This window comes from Littorina saxatilis, linkage group LG1 (assembly GCF_037325665.1).
Source record: "Littorina saxatilis isolate snail1 linkage group LG1, US_GU_Lsax_2.0, whole genome shotgun sequence".
Lineage (NCBI taxonomy): Eukaryota > Metazoa > Mollusca > Gastropoda > Littorinimorpha > Littorinidae > Littorina > Littorina saxatilis.
In genome coordinates, this window is record NC_090245.1 from 88,183,868 (window position 1) to 88,207,959 (window position 24,092).

The 24,092-nt window shown below is 44.2% G+C and overlaps 1 protein-coding gene across 1 annotated transcript; it reads right to left on the reverse strand.

Annotated features, from left to right (window-relative positions):
* Positions 1–286: 286 nt before the first annotated feature.
* On the reverse strand, positions 287–23,075 carry LOC138983023 (uncharacterized). Its single transcript, XM_070356427.1, has 7 exons — positions 22,509–23,075; positions 8,849–10,291; positions 4,891–6,713; positions 3,039–4,401; positions 2,259–2,375; positions 1,253–1,412; positions 287–620 (listed from the first exon to the last, which is right to left on the reverse strand). The coding sequence occupies exons 2-7, from the start codon at positions 9,104–9,106 to the stop codon at positions 433–435; spliced, it is 3,909 nt and encodes a 1,302-aa protein (XP_070212528.1). The 5' UTR covers positions 9,107–10,291; positions 22,509–23,075; the 3' UTR covers positions 287–432.
* Positions 23,076–24,092: the final 1,017 nt, after the last annotated feature.

Below are 24,092 nucleotides of genomic sequence, written 5' to 3' on the forward strand. Positions count from 1 at the left end.
GGGACGAAGTTCATTCAGACGGGGGCGATTGTGACAGGGGAGGCTACCGCTCCTTTCACAGCAGACTCTGCACCCGAGTTGTTGGCCTTTAAAGTCAACACCGGTGTATTGTAGAATTCTGTTTGTGATAGGGTCTGGTGGTTTCCGATTGTCTGTATGTTCATGGAAACCTTCGGGTTTGCATAACAGTTTTTATAGGGCTAAGAAATTAGCCCTAACATTTTCAATCCTGTTTGATTGCACTTCGCTTCCCGAGGTGATCGTAGTGTTTCGGCACTCGGTTACATATGTAATTGCAAAGAATTGTCACATCACAACTAAACACTTTCTGATGCTGGGTTCAATGCAGGTGCTCGAACATCTTCACATTGCACAAGTTTTTGGAATGCTTAAGGTATCACAATGCTGGCATGACATAGTTATCACAGAGATTCACACGCAGAAATCCTCAATGGTCCTTAAGACGTCAAGACGCTGCATGCTGCGCATGACGTCAGCGAGGTCTCTGAGAGTGACGTCAGGGTCACGACTGGCCCAATCCTTCAGTATTGCGGCACAAGGGTCGAGCGGGGCCCGGAAACGTATCAGTTCAACGTCTTTGGCTGTTTTGCCCAGTGCACCTTTAGATAAAACATAAAAATATAGAATATCAGCAACTCTTTCATACATTTTCAAACTAAATTCTCTCATGTAACAGGCTATCACTGTAACAATAGCTTATTCAGTTCCTTCTCAAGTAATCAGAGTGGAGAATTCACAATTTTGGGTCCACCAATTCCACGTACAGTAAGTTGTCCTGATCATGTTGCTAGCTTTCATAGTCCAGCTATGAGAAAACCACCCAACACAGCTCATACAATTTAAAATATTTTCAGAGAGGTTTACTTTAAAGTTGAATGTTGACAGTGGGAAGACAATTCTCTAGTTCTAATGTAATTTTGAAAGCTCATACGACCGCAAGGAGTGCTGATGAAGACGTAATACACAAAAACAGCTCTTAATCTCTCTCTCTTTCTTTCTCTCTCTCTCTGCCTCTCTCTCTCTCTCTCTCTCTCTCTGTCTGTCTCTGTGTCGATGTCTAATTAGTGTGTGTGTGTGTGTGAGAGTCTCTCTCTCTCTCTCTCTCTCTCTCTCCCTCTCTCTCTCTCTCTCTCAGAGTCTCTCTCTCTCGTATGTGCGTCCGTGTCGCGTGTAGGCTATGTGAGTGTTCGTGTTTTCTCCTACTCTTGCGCACGAATGTCAATGTGCGTACCGGCCAGTGCTGTCCAGTCGTTGCCCAGTGGATGTGGGACATCAAGAAGATCACAGATTCCGGCGTGAAGACTCTGAGGTATTGCACGCAACGGCGTTGTCAGCATGAGTTGCGTTAACCCGGGCACGTGAGAATCGCTCCTTGGACTAGATTCGAAGACCTTTTCAAGAAAAACAGATGTGTCGATTTTGGAAAAGAATTTTTTTTTTGTAAAACTTGTTTTAATTATCATTTTGTTTATTAAATCTTACAACCTAAAACGTTCACTATAACAGTTTTCCTCAATACAGTTAGGACACACAAGCATTAAAACAGACGCCAACCATGCAACAGACGAACGGTAGACAAAACAACCCAGCATCAACGTGGACGCTTACAATCGAACAAAGACACATTAAATCAAAATGAAAATGTTGGAGGGTGGGACTCGCCATAAAGTTCAGATTAATGTTCATGAATGATTGGCGTAATTTGAATAAAGAATTCAACGCTGTGTAGCCTACTACCCCTTTTCTGTCTCCTTCATCCAAAATGCCTGACAACAGTAGGCATACTTCATTAATCCACAAGAGAAACACAGTCGTTCAAAGTTAACAGTGGTGAACACCACTGAGCGCATTGCTTTGCTGTAAAGTCAACGTAAAAAGGTTCACCATTTATCAGGACAACCCCCCCCCCCTACCTCCTGCAAGGGCGGATCCAGGATCTTAAGGAAGGGGGGGCCCACCCAAACATTTTTGCACAAACTAGGGGGGTCCGGGGGCATGCTCCCCCCCCCGGAATTTGTTTTTTCAAGGAAGCAAAATGCTGCAATCTAGGGCCACCTGAGCTCAGAAACTGTCATTTAATCATCTCTCTCTCTCTCTCTCTCTCTCTCTCTCTCTCTCTCTCTCTCTCTCTCTCTCTCTCTCTCTCTCTCTTTTTAAAATTATTCCCCCCCCCCCCTAAATCCGCCACTGCCCTGACCCCGATAGACATTACCCTCTCCTCCCGTTGTCAAACTAACCTTGCCGTTTTTGTACCGGACGTGACGCCCGCGACACCAGAATCCTTCCTCATCCGGGATCTGCTGTGACATCATGCCGTCACGAGTATCACTCAAGAGCAGGAAATGGAAGCCCGCCTGCACCGCACAATTTACGGATGCATATAATATATATTCACTTGTCAAAACAGACCTTGCATCCGTCATAAGACTTCTACCTGACGCAATTCGATAAGTCGAGCAGTGAATGCACTTGAAACATTATCAATATATGATAACTTATACTGAACAGAGCCGCGGTTATGTTTATTCATGGAGGCACGGTGTGGCGTGAATTCATAGAATGTATTCCGCACTGAGTTTCTACACAAGAACAGAAATCATCTTTGGTGCAGTAATTATTGCCAGAAACCAGTCACATGAATAAATCGACATTTGTTTTGTTTTTTTAAATTGTGAATTGCTTCCACAGGGAACACCTTTAGAGTGGGATCAACTTGAAGGCGTCTAGCCAACAAAGGTTTTCATGAGTTCAAACTAATCTATTATACTATTGTGTTCACTGCTATTTGAATATTGCACTTACAGCAAAACAACAACGACATTTATCACTGTCGTGTCATCAATGTTCCTTGAGCCAATGCAGTGCTGAAGTTATAGGCACATCGCAAGGATACAAAACTACATGAACATTGACAAAAAGTTGGCAACAAAGTTTTGTTATTTTTTTTTTATCTCATCCTACAATAAACAGGTCCACATACTTTTTTGTGCTATATATTTTATCATAATGTAACTCACCTCTTCGCTGGGTACCTGGTGCGGGGCGGAGCAGGGACAGGCTACACCCAGTCTCACGTGACAACGAGGAAAGTCCCTTCTGATGATCTCTGACAGCGATTTCCACACAAACTCTACTGCAACTTTGGGAGGTACAGTCTCACTGTTGCTGTTTTCTAAACTACCACTGCTGACTCTATTGCTTCTGGTGGTTTCACCAAACGCTCCTAGAGATTGGACATCACCTAAAGTACTGTTTTCTCTCTCACCAGCCACCACGACCTTGAGCAGGCGGCCATGATAGATGTGCGTCACTTCCGCTGACGTCATCCACTCCAATTTGTAGCAGCGCCCTCTACCGAGAGTGAAGGCGGCACGTGACTGAGCAGCGGTGAGGACAGGTCGACCCAGATGGTCCAGAGTGTCACATGCATCCTGAGATGCGCACAGAGACAGGAGACGGAGGAAGGCCGGGTGAGGAAGCACGGGCAGCCCGTCTATTAGCAGTGTCCAGTCGCCGGGCCTTGTGTCCCACGTGCAGTGTTCTTGGGGCAGATCGAAGGGCAGTGCTGCTGGTACGAGGAACAGTTGAGAGTCGCCCTGTTCGTCGTGCTCCGTTGGTTCTCGGGGAAGGTCTGTGTTGTCCTCATTGCTGTCGTTGTCGTCGTCGTCGTTGTTGTTGTCGCTGTCGCTGCCGTCACCATCCCCATCACCATTACCGTTTCCTCCTCCCCCTCCATCTCCACCTCCTCCGCCTCCGCCCCCAGAACGACGTCTTCCTCCAAGTCTACGGTGTCGTAATCCACTTCCACTACCTCCGTCAACACCATCACTCCAATTCACTACGCCAGCACTACTACCGAAATCTCCACCTCCTCTTGTCCGCACTTTCAGAGGGCAGATCAAGTTGAGCGTCTGCAGCAGATACAGGACAGTGTCACTCTGCGCGCGCAGGTATTTAGAGTGCAAGGACAGCACGTGCTCAAAAAGCGCGCGAGAGCAGATACCAGTCGAGGCTAGACTTCCCCATTGGTCAACAAAGTTGCGGTGACGGTCAACCATCCTGGGAACGTCCAGCAGACGAGACAGAATCTCTAGCACGGCGTGAGGAGACAACACCACCACAGACTGCAGAAGGTTGTCCTCAGGGAAGTACAACACTTCACCTAACTGTCTGAACAGCCCCAGCATAGCGTCTAAGTCGTCTCGGTCCTTGACAGCGCAGTGGTTTTGCGTACAGTGATCGAGGAGAGAGTCTGTGTCTGCTAGGATCTTGCCTGTGGCTCGCAGCTCGTCCAGCACTACGAAGAAGTAGAAATATCGCACGGGGAACTTGTCAGTGTTCAGTTCTTCTGCCGTCTTCAGCAGTTGTTGCCTCAGGTATCTGAAAATAACTGAACGTTAGAAGTCATGTCTTCTACGATAAAACAAGCTGACCATTTATCGAGAACATTCGTTTGTTATGATCGAAGTATAAGGGGTGCAGTTGCTTCTCCAACCAATTACTGGTTCAGTAAAAATAGACTTATACCTTAGATTGATTCATGAACATACTGCTTGATTGAAGTATTCGTGTCATTTAGTCTTGCTGTATAGTCAATAAAGTGACAATGACGAATTGCAAACTAAACTCGCGCCAAATGTGAATTTACCCAGAATAAACTATTGTATTTGTGAGAGCGAAAAAGACTAGGAGTAATCAATTAGTATCACCTCTCTTTCTGACGTTGTAGTCTATTGGTGGCAAACCGTTTGAAAAGATATTAATGAAGGGGTGATTAGCCAGTAGAGTATTCATCTAGTCTAATCACTCCTCCATTAATATCCACTAAAATTCGCTGCAGACCCGTTTCCCCATTTCACACCCTCTTACCTGTGATCCTTATCCTTATGGTCTCTGAGCGAGTTCTCCACGGGGAAGAGAGGGGTGTCGCTTTCAGTCCACACCAGCAGCTTGTGAAAGTGAGTGGGTATCTCCTTCCTCAGCCTCTGGCCCACAGCCGTCACAAAATCCTCCCCATCAACACCATCACCATCACTATTAGCATCAACTTTCAAACCAGAGTCATCACGATGACTACCCACGATGAACACTCTGGTGTCTGGAAAACCAGTGTGTAGGTAGATGGATTGCAGCCAGTCTATCAAGTTCCTCAGCACAAAGTCAAAATCCCGCCGAGCTTCCACGAGGGAGAAGACGAGGACGTAGATACATTGAGCCGCCATGTACACGTGGTGAGCGGAGTAGTAGAGGGGGTGGCCCGCGAAATCTCTCACAACCAGTCTAGGGACGGGGTCAGAAGCTGCGGAGGCGAACTTTGCCAGCACAGAAGTGGGCTGGTCCTTCGCTAAGGAGTCAGAGCGGGGTCTGGACAGAAGCTGGTCCATGTACTTTTGGTGGAGGTGGTGGTCGGATGGGGAACTGGCGGAGTGAGGGGCTGTGGAGAAGGACGCCGATCGCGCTGAAGGCAAGGACGAACCTGAAGATGACGCAGACTGCTCTGATGACTCACATGCAGGAGAACGGGTGGTCGACGATGCTGACGACAGCGATGGTGACGACGCTGATGATGGTGACGATACGGATGACGACGACGATGATGATGGTGACGATACGGATGACGACGACGATGATGATGACGAAGACATTGAAGACGAAGACGATGAAACTAATGAAAACGACACTGACAGACATGGCACGATTCTAACTGAGACAGAGTCAATCTCGTTAACAGCGATAAGCAGTAAGGCGGACAGCACGTGCGCCACCACTGCCTGCACAGGTGACGTCACGAGTCTCCAAGCGAAGAGGTACTGAGACACAAACAGTCCTGGTATCAGTCCCACTAGATGTCTCAGGATGTGACGCCCAAGCGGCTCGTTCGTCACACTTTTGATGACGTAGTTCAACGCCAAGAAGAGTGACCTCCCAATGCTGAGAAAGATTCCGTGAACAACGCCGATTGTGGTGCCACACAGAAAGACGAAGGACTGTGACAGAGGCAACAACAAGCAAATCAACGCCAGAACCACAGGGATGGCAAAGCGTGTGTACTTGAAAAGCATGAAGCCCAGCCCGAACAAGCAACTGACGATCAGCACGTACATGTCCATCTGCAGCAGAGGGTTCCCGTGCTGAAAGTAATCAGTAGAATCGGGCCTGGACATGCAAAACACACAAGCCATGCCTAGGCCCAGAGACATCCCGAAACAGGTCGCCACGAAGGCTTCCATCATACCGTAGCACACCGCTCCCAAGACGTAGCCCCCTACAACTCCGTAGCTGGGCACGAGTTCTTCGAACCGAGACCCAATCCTCCACCGAACCAGCGACTCCGTCAGGATTATGAGGTGGTAGATCCCCACGGCTATCCCGAAGCCGTCTCGTTTCCCGAAAGTAGCTCCGCAGAGGATGAACATCACCACCACGCTTAGCCCTAAGGCAGGCAGCGAGCTCAACCACGCGGAAGATGACACGAGGAAGAAGATGGCGAGACTGACGTAGCCGATGCTTCCTATCTTGGCCATGGTGAGGAAAGCGTTGAGGGCCCGGCGAGAGGCGGGGATCTTGTGGCGCTGGTTCTCCAAGCGGTGGTGGATCTTCCGGCCCAGCACCTCGTGGTACTCCGACACGTTGGCTGCGTCCAGTTTCAGAGATTTCCAGTCGCCGCGAACGCCTGAGGTGGGGTCCAGAGCCTGAAACCCAAGAAATGTAGATGTGTCAAAGAAACAGACAGTTGATAACGGTTGCGGCTAGGCGATCTGAAGAGTTTGCCACCTGCTATGCGGCGGCTTTGCCTTTTAGATTCCTATGCTGTTAACCCTCGTGAACAAGACTTGCAACATACAAGATACTCACAGCGTTAAAATGTTAAAGGTGTAAAACGCCATTTGATGTGCCGTATATTGCCGCTGCTAGTTTAATCAAACAATATATTGGTATATTTAAGATTGATTATAAGGCGCTTAGAACTATTTTAGGATTTGCGCCCTATAAATACCCTTATTATTATTATCATTATTATTAATATAGTGTATTGAGAGGCACAATCCCCCCCCCCTCCCCCTTTCTCCCCTCCCCCTTCCGTGCTCAAGAGGTCAAACCAGTCAAAGAATGCGTGCATAAGTATTTCACCTCACAGATCTATACATAGAGACAGGCCGACATAAGCCGGACAGACAAAAGGACAGACCGATATACATATATATATATATGTTACAGTAAATTCTCAAAACCAGGACATTTGCGAAATCCCTGAAAATGTCAGTAAATTTGTGAATATCCTGTTTCACTCAGGGATTTCACAAATTTCCTAAAGATTCTAGGAAATTTACGAATTTCCTGATTTCAAGGGGCAGGAAATTCGCAAATTTACTGAAACACATTTGAAGGGAAACAAGTGCTTTGTTGGTTGCTTGTGAACCATTTAATGATTCTGGTTTCTTTATATTAATGCAAGTTAAACACTCATATTTCTCTCTCTCTCTCTTCTCTCTCTCTCTCTCTCTCTCTCTCTCTCTTATACTGTCATGTTTCCTAAAATGTTTAATATAAAATCTGAACGAGTACATTAAAAGGTACAATGTGACACTCACATGTCTCTCCCATACTGTCATGTTTCATAGAATTGTTAACATAAAATCTAAAGAAGTACATTACAAGGTACATTATGACACTCATCTCTCTCTCTCTCTCCTTTTCTCTGCATGTCTCTTATACTGTCATTTTTGCTTGAAAATATTAACATACCATTATGACACAGGATAAAAACAAAACACACAGGGCATGTACAGCACAGACATATATCATGTCCCTATTATTTCTCGTTTTATTATTGTCTCATGTTTAATTGAATAAAACCGTGTTTAAACCAGGACATCTGGCAATGAAAAGACACTTAAAATGTCTTCATGGTGCTGTGACATCTTGAGTTGCACATTGCTTGTGCTTTGTAGCACTTGCATCGATTTGTTTTACATTTTTTCGGCCCTGCACAGCTGCATTTCACAAAACCTTGCCCGCCTGATGCTGACTGTTCTATCACGGCTGACCGCAACGACACAGCCTTGTCAAGAGAGACATCTTCTTCGGTTCTGAGCGAGCTTGATGACGTCGAAAGGTTCCTCGATGGTGACATAGTAGACAGTTTTTTTTTCAGAACAACTCTTCTTAATGAGCTTTTCAACATGACCACACTGTTTTATTTTCCTCACGTTGTCTGAACAGTTCTGTGGTGAACTTCAGTTCAACATCTGCATTGCCTGCCAACCTGTTCGGCTGTTGGACTGAACTGCAAAGGCTTATGGTCAATAGGACTTGGTAGTTCAGGTGTGAGCTGTTTTTACATGAGTTTTCGTGATCCCAACACCACAAACTTCTTATGATGTCTTTTCACTTTCCATTCATGTGGCTGGCGTGGCGGGTTGGTAGTGTGTCGGACCCAAAAATTGAAGATGTTCGGCTCAAATCAACTTTTTTTCCTTTTTTTTTCTGACAGCAAATCTATCAAAATCACAAATGTAAAATAAAGAAAACGGACTCTTTTTTTTAACTTTTTTTAAGAATTTTACAAATTTGCTGAAACGTTTTTCACTGTTCAGTAAATTTGTGAAAAAATGGCATGCTCATTTCAGGAAAGTCGCAAATTTCCTAGAATTTGTAGGAAATTTGTGAAATCCCTGAGTGAAACAGGAAATTCACAAATTTACTGAAATGTTCAGGGATTTCGCAAATTTCCTAGTTTCGAGAACTGTAACACATATATATATATATATTTATATAGACAGATATTCCGCAAGACAATCAGACAGACACATATAAAACCACCAACCTGAGTATCCACTAGCTGTCTCTCCAACCCCACAGTGCTGGGTTCATCGCTGTTGAAGGGTTCCCCCGACAGGAGTCTCCTTAGGCTGGTCTTTCCCTGCCGCTCCCGTCCGACCAGGCTAACGACCACCCTGCGGGCTTGCGATCGGTCTTTGCGCAGCGCTTCCTGTTCCGCCCGCTGGCCTTCTGGTCCTGTGATGTAGCCCAGACCGGGCGTAATGCCCAGACCGTACACTGACTCGCTGGTGTCTTGGCTCATCTTCAATGAGTGATTTTCAGACTCACTGATTCGTTATCGAATCATTAAGCTTTCGTATCTTGTTTCATCTTGCGTGACAGTCTCTTAACTGACAAGTTTTACTTTATTAATTTTTCGTGACTAACTCGTGTCTTGTGTCATCTTTACAGATGACCTTCTGATATTTAGTTTTCACTCATTTTGACCAAGGGCTGTCGAGATTAACAGGAGTCGTAAATGAATCTTCAAACTCTTTAGTGATGTCCATAGTCCTTATTGTGAACAATAGAATTACTTGTTGCTCACGCGACATCTTAGCTCAGATACGTCAAATGGGCTTGTTCTGATACACATTTATAATTACAGGATGGTTCACTGAAAAGAGGTTATAAATAGTCTTGGTTCATTCTCACATTGCCTTCCAGTACCCAGTTTCACCTTTATGACGATATATTCAATCTCACACACTAAACAACAAAATCAGCTGCTGACATATTCGATAGCTGAAACTTTCTACTACTGAGATGATGTCACCAAAAGCGTAGATCACTGTTAGAAGCTACACACATCTTGACGCGACCGAATTGTTTTGGTTCATGACATAAACCAAATAAATATTTGATCAGTCATCTCATCTTGATTTACTTGTATCCAAAAATATCCGGATGAAAATTGTGTGACGGTGACTTGTCGTGTATGACACATCCTCGGTGGCAAAGAAACCGGATTATTTGAGAAAATAAATATCACCGTTGTGGAACTTCCTGGCCATTTTGTCAATCTCCGTGTATAAAACAGGACATAGATGAACACTCAGTGACGTTAAATTGTGTTTTGTAAGACGTCATCAGGGGCTAAGATCCGGAACAGTTGGAAAAAGTCAAAACCACGTAAACACACAAACACACTGAAACGGAGACTTGCACGAGTTTTATTAGTTAGTCGTATGTTTGGTCAGTACAAATTGTCAGGTCCTCTGTGGTAAAGGAACAACCACAGGTGTCTGTATCGGTATCTGCATTCACTTGGGTATACCTCAGTTGCTGAAAGTGACACAGGGCTGTAGTGAAGATCCTATTTAATCCTCAGAGCACACACCCTTTCGTGTCAACGACATTCGCAGCTGAAATTTTTCTGCACTGAAAGCGAATAAACCCTGTCCACATTCCTTCGTTCCCTCCCGAGGATATCCACAGCTTGGCACACCTGCAGAAAATAAACGGGTGGGTTTAGCAATACAGAAACCAGGCAGGCCAAACAGATAATAGTTGTAACATTATCTACGATGACAGCCGTGGTTTGTTTTTATGGTACACGTATTTGAGATTTTACTACAACTGCGCCTGCTTTTGTAACGTCAGTTATCTTACAGCTACACGGACGCGAGATACAACTGCACAAACAGGCTACGACATTCCTTGCGACAACTCGGCTCCGGGCATTTCAAAAGAGCAAGAAATCTTCAATACACCACAGAGCGGCCGGGTGGATCTTGGTCAAATGTCTTACGATGAGACAGAAATCAACGCAAATTACTACATGTCCTTGTAAAAACTCGGTTTTTTGTATTTTCGGAGAGCAGGCAAAATATAGTGCAACAAATAGTAGCAAGATGGACTATGAGATCGATTTACTTGTAATCAATCACATTTCTTTACACGAATACAAGACATAAATTACTGCATTTCTTTGTAACAACTCGGCTATTTGTATTTTTGAAGGGCAAGAAAGTTGAAGAACAAATAAACATAATTATACTTTTAGTGTGAGGCTGGACTATGATTTATTTGTAGTCTCACACGGAAGTGCGGGCGACAGAAAAAAATGCAAATCACTATATTGTCCTGTAAACTATCAGCTCAGTTTTTCAACAGAGCGAGAAAGTTGTAGTAGACCAAAGACATTCTCTTCACTGACCCTAATATTTTACACGAACGTAAGACGTAAGAAAGAGAGAGAAAAAAAAAAAAAAACATCACGCAAACCACATCTTGCATCATTGGCTCCGTGTCTTTCAAAATAACAATAAAAAACGCTCGCGCAGGACCCGAGTACTCTTCAGACTGGCTCGCTCCCCCAGTATGAAAGTTTTTGTCTTGTGCACGTTTAAGACCAAGTGATTGCTCTGTGTGAATTACAGGCATTCCCTTTGCTATATAAATACATTGCATGCGAGCCGAGGATGTGCGTGGTGACTGGCCTTTCTCTTTTATTTGATCACAGTGAAAAATATACTGCCGACCCTCTTCATAACTTCAATATATCTATATACGGCTTGTGTGTGTCTGTCTGTCTGTCTGTGTGTTCGCGATTCACGGCCAAAGTTCTCGATGGATCTGCTTCAAATTTGGTGGGCATATTCAGGTAGACTCCGGACACAATCGTGGAAAATTGTGAACACGTGCGTGCTCTCAGCGCGCAGCGCAGAACCGATTTTGGTTTTTCTGTACATCCATTCCCAGTAACTCTTCCTTATCTTCTCCAGTGTTTTGCGCGTTTATCTCCCTTCCTTCGTACGGTGCGCCGGCGAAGCCGGCGTACACCCGGCAAAGCCGGGTCCCCGGCGAAGCCGGATATTCGGCTCTACTTCTTCCCGGCGAAGCCGTACCCGGCGAAGCGGGTATTCATCTAGTAACAATATAAATGTCTGGTGCGCGGGTCTGTGGCTTCTTGATTCCAAAGTGCTCGTGCATGTCAAGGTCACAGCCTCTCTTTAGGTTCCAAGAGGTAAGAAGCCGACTGGCTTCCCTTTCAACCCTGTGCGCCACAGGCGTTTGACTTTATGTTATGTTATGTTATATGAAGTCTTATATCGCGCGCGTATCTCCAGACTCGGACTCAAGGCGCAGGGATCTATTTATGCCGTGTGAGATGGAATTTTTTACACAATACATCACGCATTCACATCGACCAGCAGATCGCAGCCATTTCGGCGCATATCCTACTTTTCACGGCCTATTATTCCAAGTCACACGGGTATTTTGGTGGACATTTTTTTTTTATCTATGCCTATACAATTTTGCCAGGAAAGACCCTTTTGTCAATCGTGGGATCTTTAACGTGCACACCCCAAATGTAGTGTACACGAAGGGACCTCGGTTTTTCGTCTCATCCGAAAGACTAGCACTTGAACCCACCACCTAGGTTGGGAAAGGGGGGAGAAAATTGCTAACGCCCTGACCCAGGGTCGAACTCGCAACCTCAGTCTCGCTTCCAAGCGCAAGTGCGGCCCAGTGTGACTCTCGGGGTTAGCTGTGTAGTGTAATAATAGACCAAATCCCCACCCGCTGGCTCAGTGGCTGTTGCTCCGTGTGAATTCCTCCCACCGCCAAGTCGTTTTTGTAGTTTATTTCGCATTTAGGTCCCAGGTAACATTATGAAGTTTTAATACGATCAATCGGACCTATTATCAAGTTAGTGTATCAACTTTTGAACGAACTGCGCCCAGGCCAGTAGTTTCCCAGCAATAAGCTGTTAAGTCGAGACAGACACACACACACACACACACACACAAGTCTGTTGAGCCCAAGTACTAGCGTACTCGGGGATAAAGCTGCCCTACACCACAGAGTGTCAACTGGGTTATAACTTGCTTATCGATGACCCTTGGTGACAACTTGCAATTTATTGTCCAGGATTATAAAGGTGTTTATACTACTTTTTGCGTTCTTTCCTTGGAGGTAACTGCGCAAATGGCCATAGGACTAGGGCACACGCTAGAGACTGACGCAACATGGTGAAGATCAAAGATTATTCGGAATTTGTAAATCAGCACAGTACCTGTATATATAGGCTAAGATGCCAGTCGCAAAATAATAGCAAATTATAACATAATGATCAACAGTTAATGAATTTCACAAAGTTCTTAGGAAGACAGGCAGCAATAATTTTGTTGTGAAGAATAATATTCTACAACGAAAATAATAGTACTCTCCGGTCACGTTCTCCGCTGACAGATTCAAACGCAAACGTCACACCTGACTGCAAAAAATATCCAGTGTCAGCTCTAAATTAATCATCTTGACACTTGCTCGAGGTGTTGGGCGCGCGGAAACAGACAGAGAGAGAGACAGACAGACAGACACACACTCTCTCTCTCTCTTTCTCTGTCTCTCAGTTGAACTTATTGTTCTTCACACACACCTACACACACACACACACACACACACACACACACACACTCTCTCTCTCTCTCTTTCTCTCTGTCTCTTGAACTTATTGTTCTTCACACACACCCACACACACTCTCTCTCTTTCTCTCTCTCTGTCTCTTGAACTCATTGTTCTTCACACACACACACACACACACACCCACACCCACACCCACACTCTCTTTCTCTCTCTGTCTCTTGAACTTATTGTTCTTTACACACACACACACACACACACACACACACACACACACACACACACTCTCTCTCTCTCTCTCTTTCTCTCTATGTCTCTTGAACTTATTGTTCTTGTGACACACACACACACACACACACACACACACACACACCCACACACCCACAGCTATGTTACATTCGGACGCCGTCTCTGCGGCGTACACATCTGTATATATTTCAGTAACACTGAGCTAGTTGCAAAAGTTGTCGCTTCACTTGAGCTATCACGTTTATAAGAAACATGTAGATCCATAGTGCCCTTCAATGAAAACCTGTAACATTTTAATCTCACAAAACTCGCATCATCTGTGGGGTGTCATTTTCAACTGAGCGGCATTGTTTACTTGAGATCGTGACAATGCATAAGATCAGTTGGTACTTCCCTCTATCGTTCGCAGTAAACAATACAGAAGATATGCGCCTAATCTAAATGAAGTATAAAAGAGGTACATTGCCGCCGAAAACGGAAATAATGCAAGTCACCAGCTCTCGCAAAAATAATTAAAAACGCAGTACAAAACTGGTTAAACTCGCTGGAGCACTTATAGCCGCAACAAGAGCAAACACACAAAAAACTAGCGCTGAAAAGAACAGCACACAATGACACGATTCCCTCAGTCTTGACATAGGCAACTAAGAGGGAGGGACGGGGACGGGGGCGGGGGTGGGGGGGGGTGGGGGGGGGAGTAAACCCTACTTTCCCGCGGAAAATTGAGTAGACCAGAGCAGTATACATTAATGCAGTGATCATTTGAAGGGTACACATATTTTTTTACGGTAATTTCAATGAAAACACCTTACACAGTTTGAAACTAATAATTATTGTACTAACAATCGTCTGAACTCTGACTGGGCCTGTCCGTATTCATTTTACAGCGTGTCCTCTGTGAGGCATGTGCGACAGAAACTGATCGCTGTTGTGCATCTCATATAATTTTCATGTGCAAATCAGTACAATGTAGATGGATTGACAGTCCAAGGCATAGCCGACACTTCATTGTCGTGTATTTAAATCAGTGCATAGTTTGTGGTAGTCAGACAAGAAACACCATCCGTTCACACAATATCTTTTAATAATGATGTAAGCATATGAAACTTAGCTGCACGTGAGAAGACAATCCGTTTGCCTCATGCATATAATTATGCACACACGTATATATACACCCCATGTTCAGACACAGGCAGAGAGACATACATGTACCATGAACAACAGCTTACGACAACAGTACTCCATTTAAATAAAGTCATCCACTGCTTTTGTTTTTGCACTGAAAGCCAGTGTGTCATTAAACGCCTATTACCGGCCGATGCTATATAATTTTCAATTTGAGGAAATTCGATGTGTAGTGGAGGAGTGGAAGGGTAGTAGTAGACGTAGATACACGAAGCCCAAGTCCAAGCGTCTTGTTTCAACTTTTTATTCAAGAAAACAATGCAAGGAAACGTAGAGGCCGAAGGCGAAACCCGTAGACAGCAAAGCAAGTGTAGTGTCGTGTTCAGCTGCTAGGAGCGAATGCATCCTTATGCCGGTGTCCGGCCTATACTTATAGCCCCGGCGCGGACTGCACAGAAAGCACCGTCCGCCGAGAATAAAAATCGCCTGAATACGGCCAGAAACACGGAATCTGTGTTTCTTACACTTGCTTTACCCTACGTTATTTAAACAAATACATAACCAATCCTAACAAACAATACATCAAATTAAAGCTACGACCTTTAGCTTTCTATTGCAATAGATCACATTTCGTAAAAACTTATATTTATTTAGTAGGATGCAAAAACAATGGTCCTAGTGAAGGCACTGAACCAACTTCAGTGCGGAAAATTACAAAACTCTCTAAACTGGAATAATGGACAAACTCATAAATCATACAGATAAAAAGAAGAACCCTAGACAAACATCATGATATGCGTTACTTGGGGGAAAATTATACATTGACTTAGTACGAAGCGGTAAAGTCCGAAAGTAAATGGAATCGGCTAAATTCCTGCGCGAGTACCTGTCTGCATAAATTAGCAATCTTTGCAGAGGAACCAAGCATCACTCATTACAACCAAATCCTTATAAACAAACTAAAATCATATGCAACATAGGTACGGGATATGTAATAGTGATACAAAAATGACAAAACAATGATTGAAAAGACAAATATGAGTTTGTGAGAATCAATTTCTCTCGACGATACATGAAAACCGGTCAAGGTCAGAGTGACGCTTTGGTCAGTTCGAAGCATTATCGTAAATAACACAATAATATGCAGCCATCCAGCCTAATCAGTGACTTCTATGCAAACCTAAATATAATTAGGACCGTATCAAAGATAAAAGGGACTTTGAAAGATAGAAGTTAGGTAGATATATAAAGAAAGGTATTGTATTAGAATTTGCGCCGGCAAGGTGCGCGCGCATCATCGTATCGTCTGCTATGTACTGTACACAAGGCTGTTTCGCTATGCGATGATTAGAGTGTTTAGGGTAGCGAAGTGCACTTGGCTACATCCCCCCCAACTCTTTTACATATCAGCGGCCGCGCTGATTTTAAGAAAAACAGGAAAGCCTAAGGGCTGAATTTATCAAACCATCTTAGATTATCCAAAAAGAGAAAAATTGCGAAAACTTTGCCTATGACTTTCACATATGTTACTGAGAAAATCGACAGTTACAAAAACATGTTCTCGTGATCAGTACCAGCTTTGCTAAATCAAAAGTGAGGCCTGCATTTTACAAAGTGTCTCACATATGATCAAAGTACTGCGTCAAAAACATAAAAGTGCAAACAATCAGGAATTTCATGGGAAAACATTGCTACAATTATCAAATTTTCTCCACTGAGAAAAAGTAACACAATGTCAACACTACCATACAAAAATGCAACCTTCATCCCCATCAACCCGTTTAGTTGATAATATAGGATTTCTCTTTCAATGTGCGCTGTTGTATGCACAAGCTCAACACTCACAAAAACTCTCGCTCACGGCTTTACAGTAAAGGCTGTGTTTAAGACGTATTTTAGGTGAAAAACGTAACAGTTACAAAATGGACAGATTCACTAATGAATGACGTAGTTACCTGACACTGTTAAAATGATACATCATGTACAATACACCTGACACAATGCAATGACATCCAACATTACAAATGATCTGTACCAAGCCTATTTAAAGGTAACAAGGTAAATCATAACTTAGTTTACGCTTAAGAGAGCAATTAAGAAAGTGATGATACAGGGCCTTATTTGAAGGTCAGCAAGTATTCACTAAATTACTTTCAACCCTAGGTGGCAATTACCATCAGATTTGTAGTATCTGCTTGTGCCAAAAAAAAATCTTTCAATAAGCGCAAACATCCGCCAACACATTCCACTCAAAGCATCATGACAAATAATCGCAACAATCAATATCAATCATACCAATGCAAGAAACATGGCATAGCATACATGAAAATGAACATTATCAAACATCAACAAATTAAACGGCAACAAAACACCCGGCAGTAAACACACCTGCGAGTCTCTTCGTGGACGCAACACTTGCGTCACTTCACTGCCGCGAACACCGAGGAAAGTCTTATGTAATATCACATGGCTAACGTCACCAGCCCAAGTCTGTATCCGTCAAGTCCGATATGACGTGTCACACTAGCTAAGAATGGGATTGCACGCGCTACAGCCACTCGAGTACAGTATATACACTGGCTGAGTCCTGTAGGCTCTCTACACCGTCATACACAGTCCGTTGAATAAGGGCTATAGTCACACTCACCAAATGGGCACCACACAGTTCCATCAAGGTCACACAACCGCAAAATAACACTTCGTCGAAGGTGGCGGCCGCCTTTTCTCGCAGGAAGCAGCACATGTCACGCTTCAGGGATTGTGGGTGGAGTCCTGTGGCGAAGGTCTTGCGCAGCGTATTGGCGTTCAGTGTGTTGGCCTCGGCAGCATTGGTCTTGGCCAACACAGCGCGTAGGTGGCTGGCGTACTCGCTAACGGACTCGCCGAGACCCTGTTGTCGTCTGTAGAAGGCGGCAGCCAGCGCGACACTATCTCGCTGGTCGCCCCACGTCTGCTCCAAGATGGCGTAAATTTTGGCTGGCGTGTTGACCTCCGCTGCTGGTCGCCTGATGACCTCCTGTCGAGCCCTTCCGTCCAGCGCTCCAAGGATCCATGCCGCTGCAGCAAGTGCAGGGACCGTCTGTAGCTGCAGGATCAGCTTGGCCTCCTGGATGAAAGTCTCGGCGCAGTCGCCCTCGCCGGTGAAACGCCTCAGCTTGCAGAGCCGCAGGTTGGGGGTGTTTGCCTCGTCCGCCATGTTTGCCTGTACTGTCTTCTTTCAGTTGATGCTTCTGTATCCTGCTCGCAGCGCCAAATGTAGTGGAGGAGTGGAAGGGTAGTAGTAGACGTAGATACACGAAGCCCAAGTCCAAGCGTCTTGTTTCAACTTTTTATTCAAGAAAACAATGCAAGGAAACGTAGAGGCCGAAGGCGAAACCCGTAGACAGCAAAGCAAGTGTAGTGTCGTGTTCAGCTGCTAGGAGCGAATGCATCCTTATGCCGGTGTCCGGCCTATACTTATAGCCCCGGCGCGGACTGCACAGAAAGCACCGTCCGCCGAGAATAAAAATCGCCTGAATACGGCCAGAAACACGGAATCTGTGTTTCTTACACTTGCTTTACCCTACGTTATTTAAACAAATACATAACCAATCCTAACAAACAATACATCAAATTAAAGCTACGACCTTTAGCTTTCTATTGCAATAGATCACATTTCGTAAAAACTTATATTTATTTAGTAGGATGCAAAAACAATGGTCCTAGTGAAGGCACTGAACCAACTTCAGTGCGGAAAATTACAAAACTCTCTAAACTGGAATAATGGACAAACTCATAAATCATACAGATAAAAAGAAGAACCCTAGACAAACATCATGATATGCGTTACTTGGGGGAAAATTATACATTGACTTAGTACGAAGCGGTAAAGTCCGAAAGTAAATGGAATCGGCTAAATTCCTGCGCGAGTACCTGTCTGCATAAATTAGCAATCTTTGCAGAGGAACCAAGCATCACTCATTACAACCAAATCCTTATAAACAAACTAAAATCATATGCAACATAGGTACGGGATATGTAATAGTGATACAAAAATGACAAAACAATGATTGAAAAGACAAATATGAGTTTGTGAGAATCAATTTCTCTCGACGATACATGAAAACCGGTCAAGGTCAGAGTGACGCTTTGGTCAGTTCGAAGCATTATCGTAAATAACACAATAATATGCAGCCATCCAGCCTAATCAGTGACTTCTATGCAAACCTAAATATAATTAGGACCGTATCAAAGATAAAAGGGACTTTGAAAGATAGAAGTTAGGTAGATATATAAAGAAAGGTATTGTATTAGAATTTGCGCCGGCAAGGTGCGCGCGCATCATCGTATCGTCTGCTATGTACTGTACACAAGGCTGTTTCGCTATGCGATGATTAGAGTGTTTAGGGTAGCGAAGTGCACTTGGCTACAGATGTAAGCAGGATAGCCTTGGAATAAGCTTCGTCCACGACTCACACATTTGCGTGGACATTTATAAGAAGATAGGAGACAAGCCCGGACTTCTCCTTTCAAGTCTTTTGAAATTAAAACATCAGCAAAACGTCCTGTGCCCTAAATGATATGCAGCTTAAGCTGAACTTTAAAAAACAAAGCCACCAAATCAGTCATAAGTGAAAGGTAGTGGGTTTTTTTTTTACCAGCAGCACGCACATGAAGCAGATAAATGAAACCTCAAACGTGAATGAAGCTGTCCAACCAGCGAACTAATTTTACTTATGAAATTGATCGCTCGGTCTGTCTTACCGATGAGCCAAACATCAAACTCATCGCCGACGGCTTTGTCTCGAATTTACTTACTCACACCGGTGACACTATGAATGTTCCCCTACGCTTTGTGTTCGGTGCCCTGACCCTTTGTGTTCGGTTCCCACTCGGTTCCCACACGCCAAAATTCGCGGACAAGATCGAGGTACTGTCACCCAAAACATCCATTTATGGTAGTATTACGCAATGTTGCTCTCTGAGAATGGTCTTGTTAGATCTGTGAGTGTTTACACTACATGCCTAGGTGCTGTTGGATTGAAGGTTTTTGATATTTTAGCCGTTATTAGGTAGAATGCCTTTCACTTTACTGCAAAACTGCATAATTCGTAGCATCGGCAAGAAATATCCTACCAAAAAATGCCTGCTTGGAACTGTCGTTGGTCCAGCAAAAAGTTCAACATGTCTGTAGCAGACAGCCCAAGTTTCAAGATTGTAGGGCCATCCAAACAGCCGTAATAATAAAAACAACAAAAGTAGTCAGTGAAATTGGCTGTGTTCGGTCCCCCCACACTTTTGTGACGTAGGCGTGACGGTTCCCATAATTCATTGTGTCGGTCCCCACTTTCTGTGTCGGACCCCACTTTCGACCTAATTTCTCTGTGACGGACCCCACAACCAGCCTATTTTGTGTCGGTCCCCACACCTTCTTGGATTTATGACTTGCCGGTTACTTGTATCATTGTATTCATTGAATCTAATTGTCTCGGAGTTATTTTTCAGCAAAAACCGGCAAGGCAGCACCTTTTGTGATACCAAGTAGTAAGTCAGATGACATCAGTATGTGTGTGTGTGTGTGTGTGTGTGTGTGTGTGTGTGTGTGTGTGTGTGTGTGAGAGAGAGAGAGAGAGAGAGAGAGAGAGTGAGAGAGAGAGAGAGAGAGAGAGAGAGAGAGAGAGAGAGAGAGAGAGAGAGAGAGAGAGAGAGAGAGAGAGAGAGAGAGAGATTGACACCTTTCCAGATCACTCCGGTTATACGACACTACCGCGAGCGTCACTACCGCGTGTCACACTACCGCGAGTACGACACTACCGCGTGTAACACTACCGCGTGTCACACTACCGCGAGTACGACACTACCGCGAGTATAACACTGCCGCGTGTCACACTACCGCGCGTACCACAACCGCGAGTACCATAACCGTAGAGAGAACGCATGCAAACTTACTTCTTGTGAGTTTGTGTTCTAACTTTGATTGGAAGCAACCCATTCTATATGTATTCTGATAGTGTGTTCTGATCGTTTTGAGTTCTTGGTTAGCATGACAAACATTGAATTAGCGTTCAGAAAACAGACCAGGCCTTTTTGTTTTATATTTCAAGGAAACATTTCAACCTTTGCCTTCAGCCATGGAAGTCATAAAATGACACGCGGTAATGTTATACTCGCGGTAGTGTCGTACTCGCGGTAGTGTCGTACTCGCGGTAAGTTCTGTTTCCGTACCCACGACAGCGGCAGCGACAAAAGAAAACGCGCTCAAACGCGTGACGTGTTTCCGTACTTGCGTTTTAAACATGCGGTAAAATCTGTAAACTCCCGCGTTGCTGCGCGACAACGCGAAAAAATCGCTCCAGGACCCTTTCAAAAAAATCGCGTCGCTTGCCGCTTGTCGCGCCGCTAACGCGTCGCGCGTGTGGAAACACTCCTGGTCATTTTCTATGTGCTTGATTTTCGTCGCGCCGCTGGAAAAACGCTGTCGCGGGTACGGAAACACAACTTTAGTGTGAGACGCGGTAGTGGTACTCGCGGTAGTGACGCTCGCGGTAGTGACCAGCACCCGATCACTCCACATAAACGCTGGTTCTGGTTGCATTGTGCCGCTGACATACAGCTAATAGGATCACTTCTTCAAACGCGCTCACCTCTTCAATCGTGCTCAACTCCAACACGCTTTCCAGAAACTTTCCAGAGATTTCCATTTTTTTCTGAAAAATATCTCCAAGGCCGTAAGACTAAGAGTAGATATTGGGAAGGCCAGTTCAAGAAGGTGTGGGTGGATCAACACATAATTTGCTGGTATACTGGGAACCGTCCCAGAGATAAATAATGTTATATATTATTTGTGGCATAAACTAATAAAGTTAGTCTCTCTCTCTCTCTCTCTCTCTCTCTCTCTCTCTCTCTCTCTCTCTCTCTCTCTCTCTCTCTCTCTCACACACACACACACACACACACACATACTGATGTCATCTGACTTACTACTTGGTATCACAAAAGGTGCTGCCTTGCCGGTTTTTGCTGAAAAATAACTCCGAGACAATTAGATTCAATGAATACAATGATACAAGTAACCGGCAAGTCATAAATCCAAGAAGGTGTGGGGACCGACACAAAATAGGCTGGTTGTGGGGTCCGTCACAGAGAAATTAGGTCGAAAGTGGGGTCCGACACAGAAAGTGGGGACCGACACAATGAATTATGGGAACCGTCACGCCTACGTCACAAAAGTGTGGGGGGACCGAACACAGCCAATTTCACTGACTACTTTTGTTGTTTTTATTATTACGGCTGTTTGGATGGCCCTACAATCTTGAAACTTGGGCTGTCTGCTACAGACATGTTGAACTTTTTGCTGGACCAACGACAGTTCCAAGCAGGCATTTTTTGGTAGGATATTTCTTGCCGATGCTACGAATAATGCAGTTTTGCAGTAAAGTGGAAGGCATTCTACCTAATAACGGCTAAAATATCAAAAACCTTCAATCCAACAGCACCTAGGCATGTAGTGTAAACACTCACAGATCTAACAAGACCATTCTCAGAGAGCAACATTGCGTAATACTACCATAAATGGATGTTTTGGGTGACAGTACCTCGATCTTGTCCGCGAATTTTGGCGTGTGGGAACCGAGTGGGAACCGAACACAAAGGGTCAGGGCACCGAACACAAAGCGTAGGGGAACCGTCACAGTGTCACCGGTGTGTTACTGGCCTTCTTCCTCGTTTGCTGCTCACAGAACATTAAACTGAGCATACATGTACCTTAATTGCTTTCAACAACTGAACATCATACTGATTTGCCAGCCACTGAACGCTCAGCTCAAGTTGGGCGAACAGGTCAACGTCAGTTTCATTCTGACACATGTTCTACACATTAAACTGGAGGTATTACTCTCGTAATTGCTCAACCGCACATTAATTATTTCACTCTTGAACTTACCAGTCACGTGAGTTTCCTTGCTCGAAAGACTCCTTACGTAATGCATCCACACGTCTTCGCTGCAATTTTCACGGCTTCGCTGAGCTGAATTGTTTCAACTGACTGTTTTTACAGTTGTGTAAACACTAGTCCATCAATTCACAAAAACAGACTAAATACTGTACTTTCAATGCTGCGTAGCCAAGGCGCATGTCACATCCTTTTACAGCAAAGGCAGGGCGAAGAATGCACAGCCCAAAATTGTCAAACGCAAAATCATCCGCCGTTTGTTTCCCAAGCCAACATTGACAAGTAGGCAACGTAGACTTAACAACAATGGCAAACATAGATCCGGGAAAGCCGAACGAGTTTAAGGTAAAGGTATGAAACGACTAATCATCCAAAAAAAGACGGAAGGGGAAAGGGCTGTGTTCGTACTAGGTCACGTCCTCAATATTACTGGCTCGGACACGTCAATGGCAGTTCACGTAGGGTTCGTCAGTAGTGTCTGGGTCGTAATTTGACGAAACCTTGCATTGAAGGCAAGCTAGCTCGCAGCATGTGGAGTGATCATAGCATTAATTGTGCAGTCCCATCATTCTGTTGCAACGCGCTCAGACACAGACTGGCTTTGTCTACTATGCACGGATTGCTTTCTGTTGTAAACAAGACCCAGGAACAATTGAGTAGACTATACCTGATATGGTATACGTAGTAGGCAACGACATACAGACATAAAAACACACGCACGGCATACATGCACACACACATGCCCACGAACACACAAACAGAAAGACACATACACACCACACGCGCTATGGAAAGCCGTTTGGCTCATAACCATTACACGCGTAATAAAAAATAAATACACGCGTAATAAATGATTAATACGCGTGTAATAAATGATTAATGCGCGTGTAATTTATCTTTTTTCTTATGCTATGGAATAGCATAATGATTAAATACACGTGTAATAAATATTTCATACGCGTGTAAGAAATGATTATTACGCGTGTATTAATTATTTCTTACACGCGCATGAAATATTTATTACGCGTGTATTAAATATTTTTTACACGCGCATGAAATGATTATTACGCGTGTATTAATTATTTCTTACACGCGCATAAAATATTTATTACGCGTGTATTAAATATTTCTTACACGCGCATGAAATATTTATTACGCGTGTATTTAATCATTTCGTACACGTGTATGACATTTTTATTCCACGTGCATTTAATCATTTCTTACACGCGTATAAACTATTTCCTGCATGTGTATTTAATCATTTCTTACACGTGCATGAAATATTTATTACACGCGTATTTAATCATTTCTTACACGCGCATGAAATAGTTATTACACGCGTATTTAATCATTTCTTACACGCGTAAAAAATGATTATTACACGCGCATTAATCATTTATTACACGCGTATTAATCATTTATTACGCGTGTATTTATTTTTTATTACGCGTGTAATGGTTATGAGCCAAACGGCTTTCCATAACGCGCCAACACACACACGCGCACATGCACGCACGTACATGCACACACACGCACACAGACACACACTGGCACGCACACACTCACACACACACT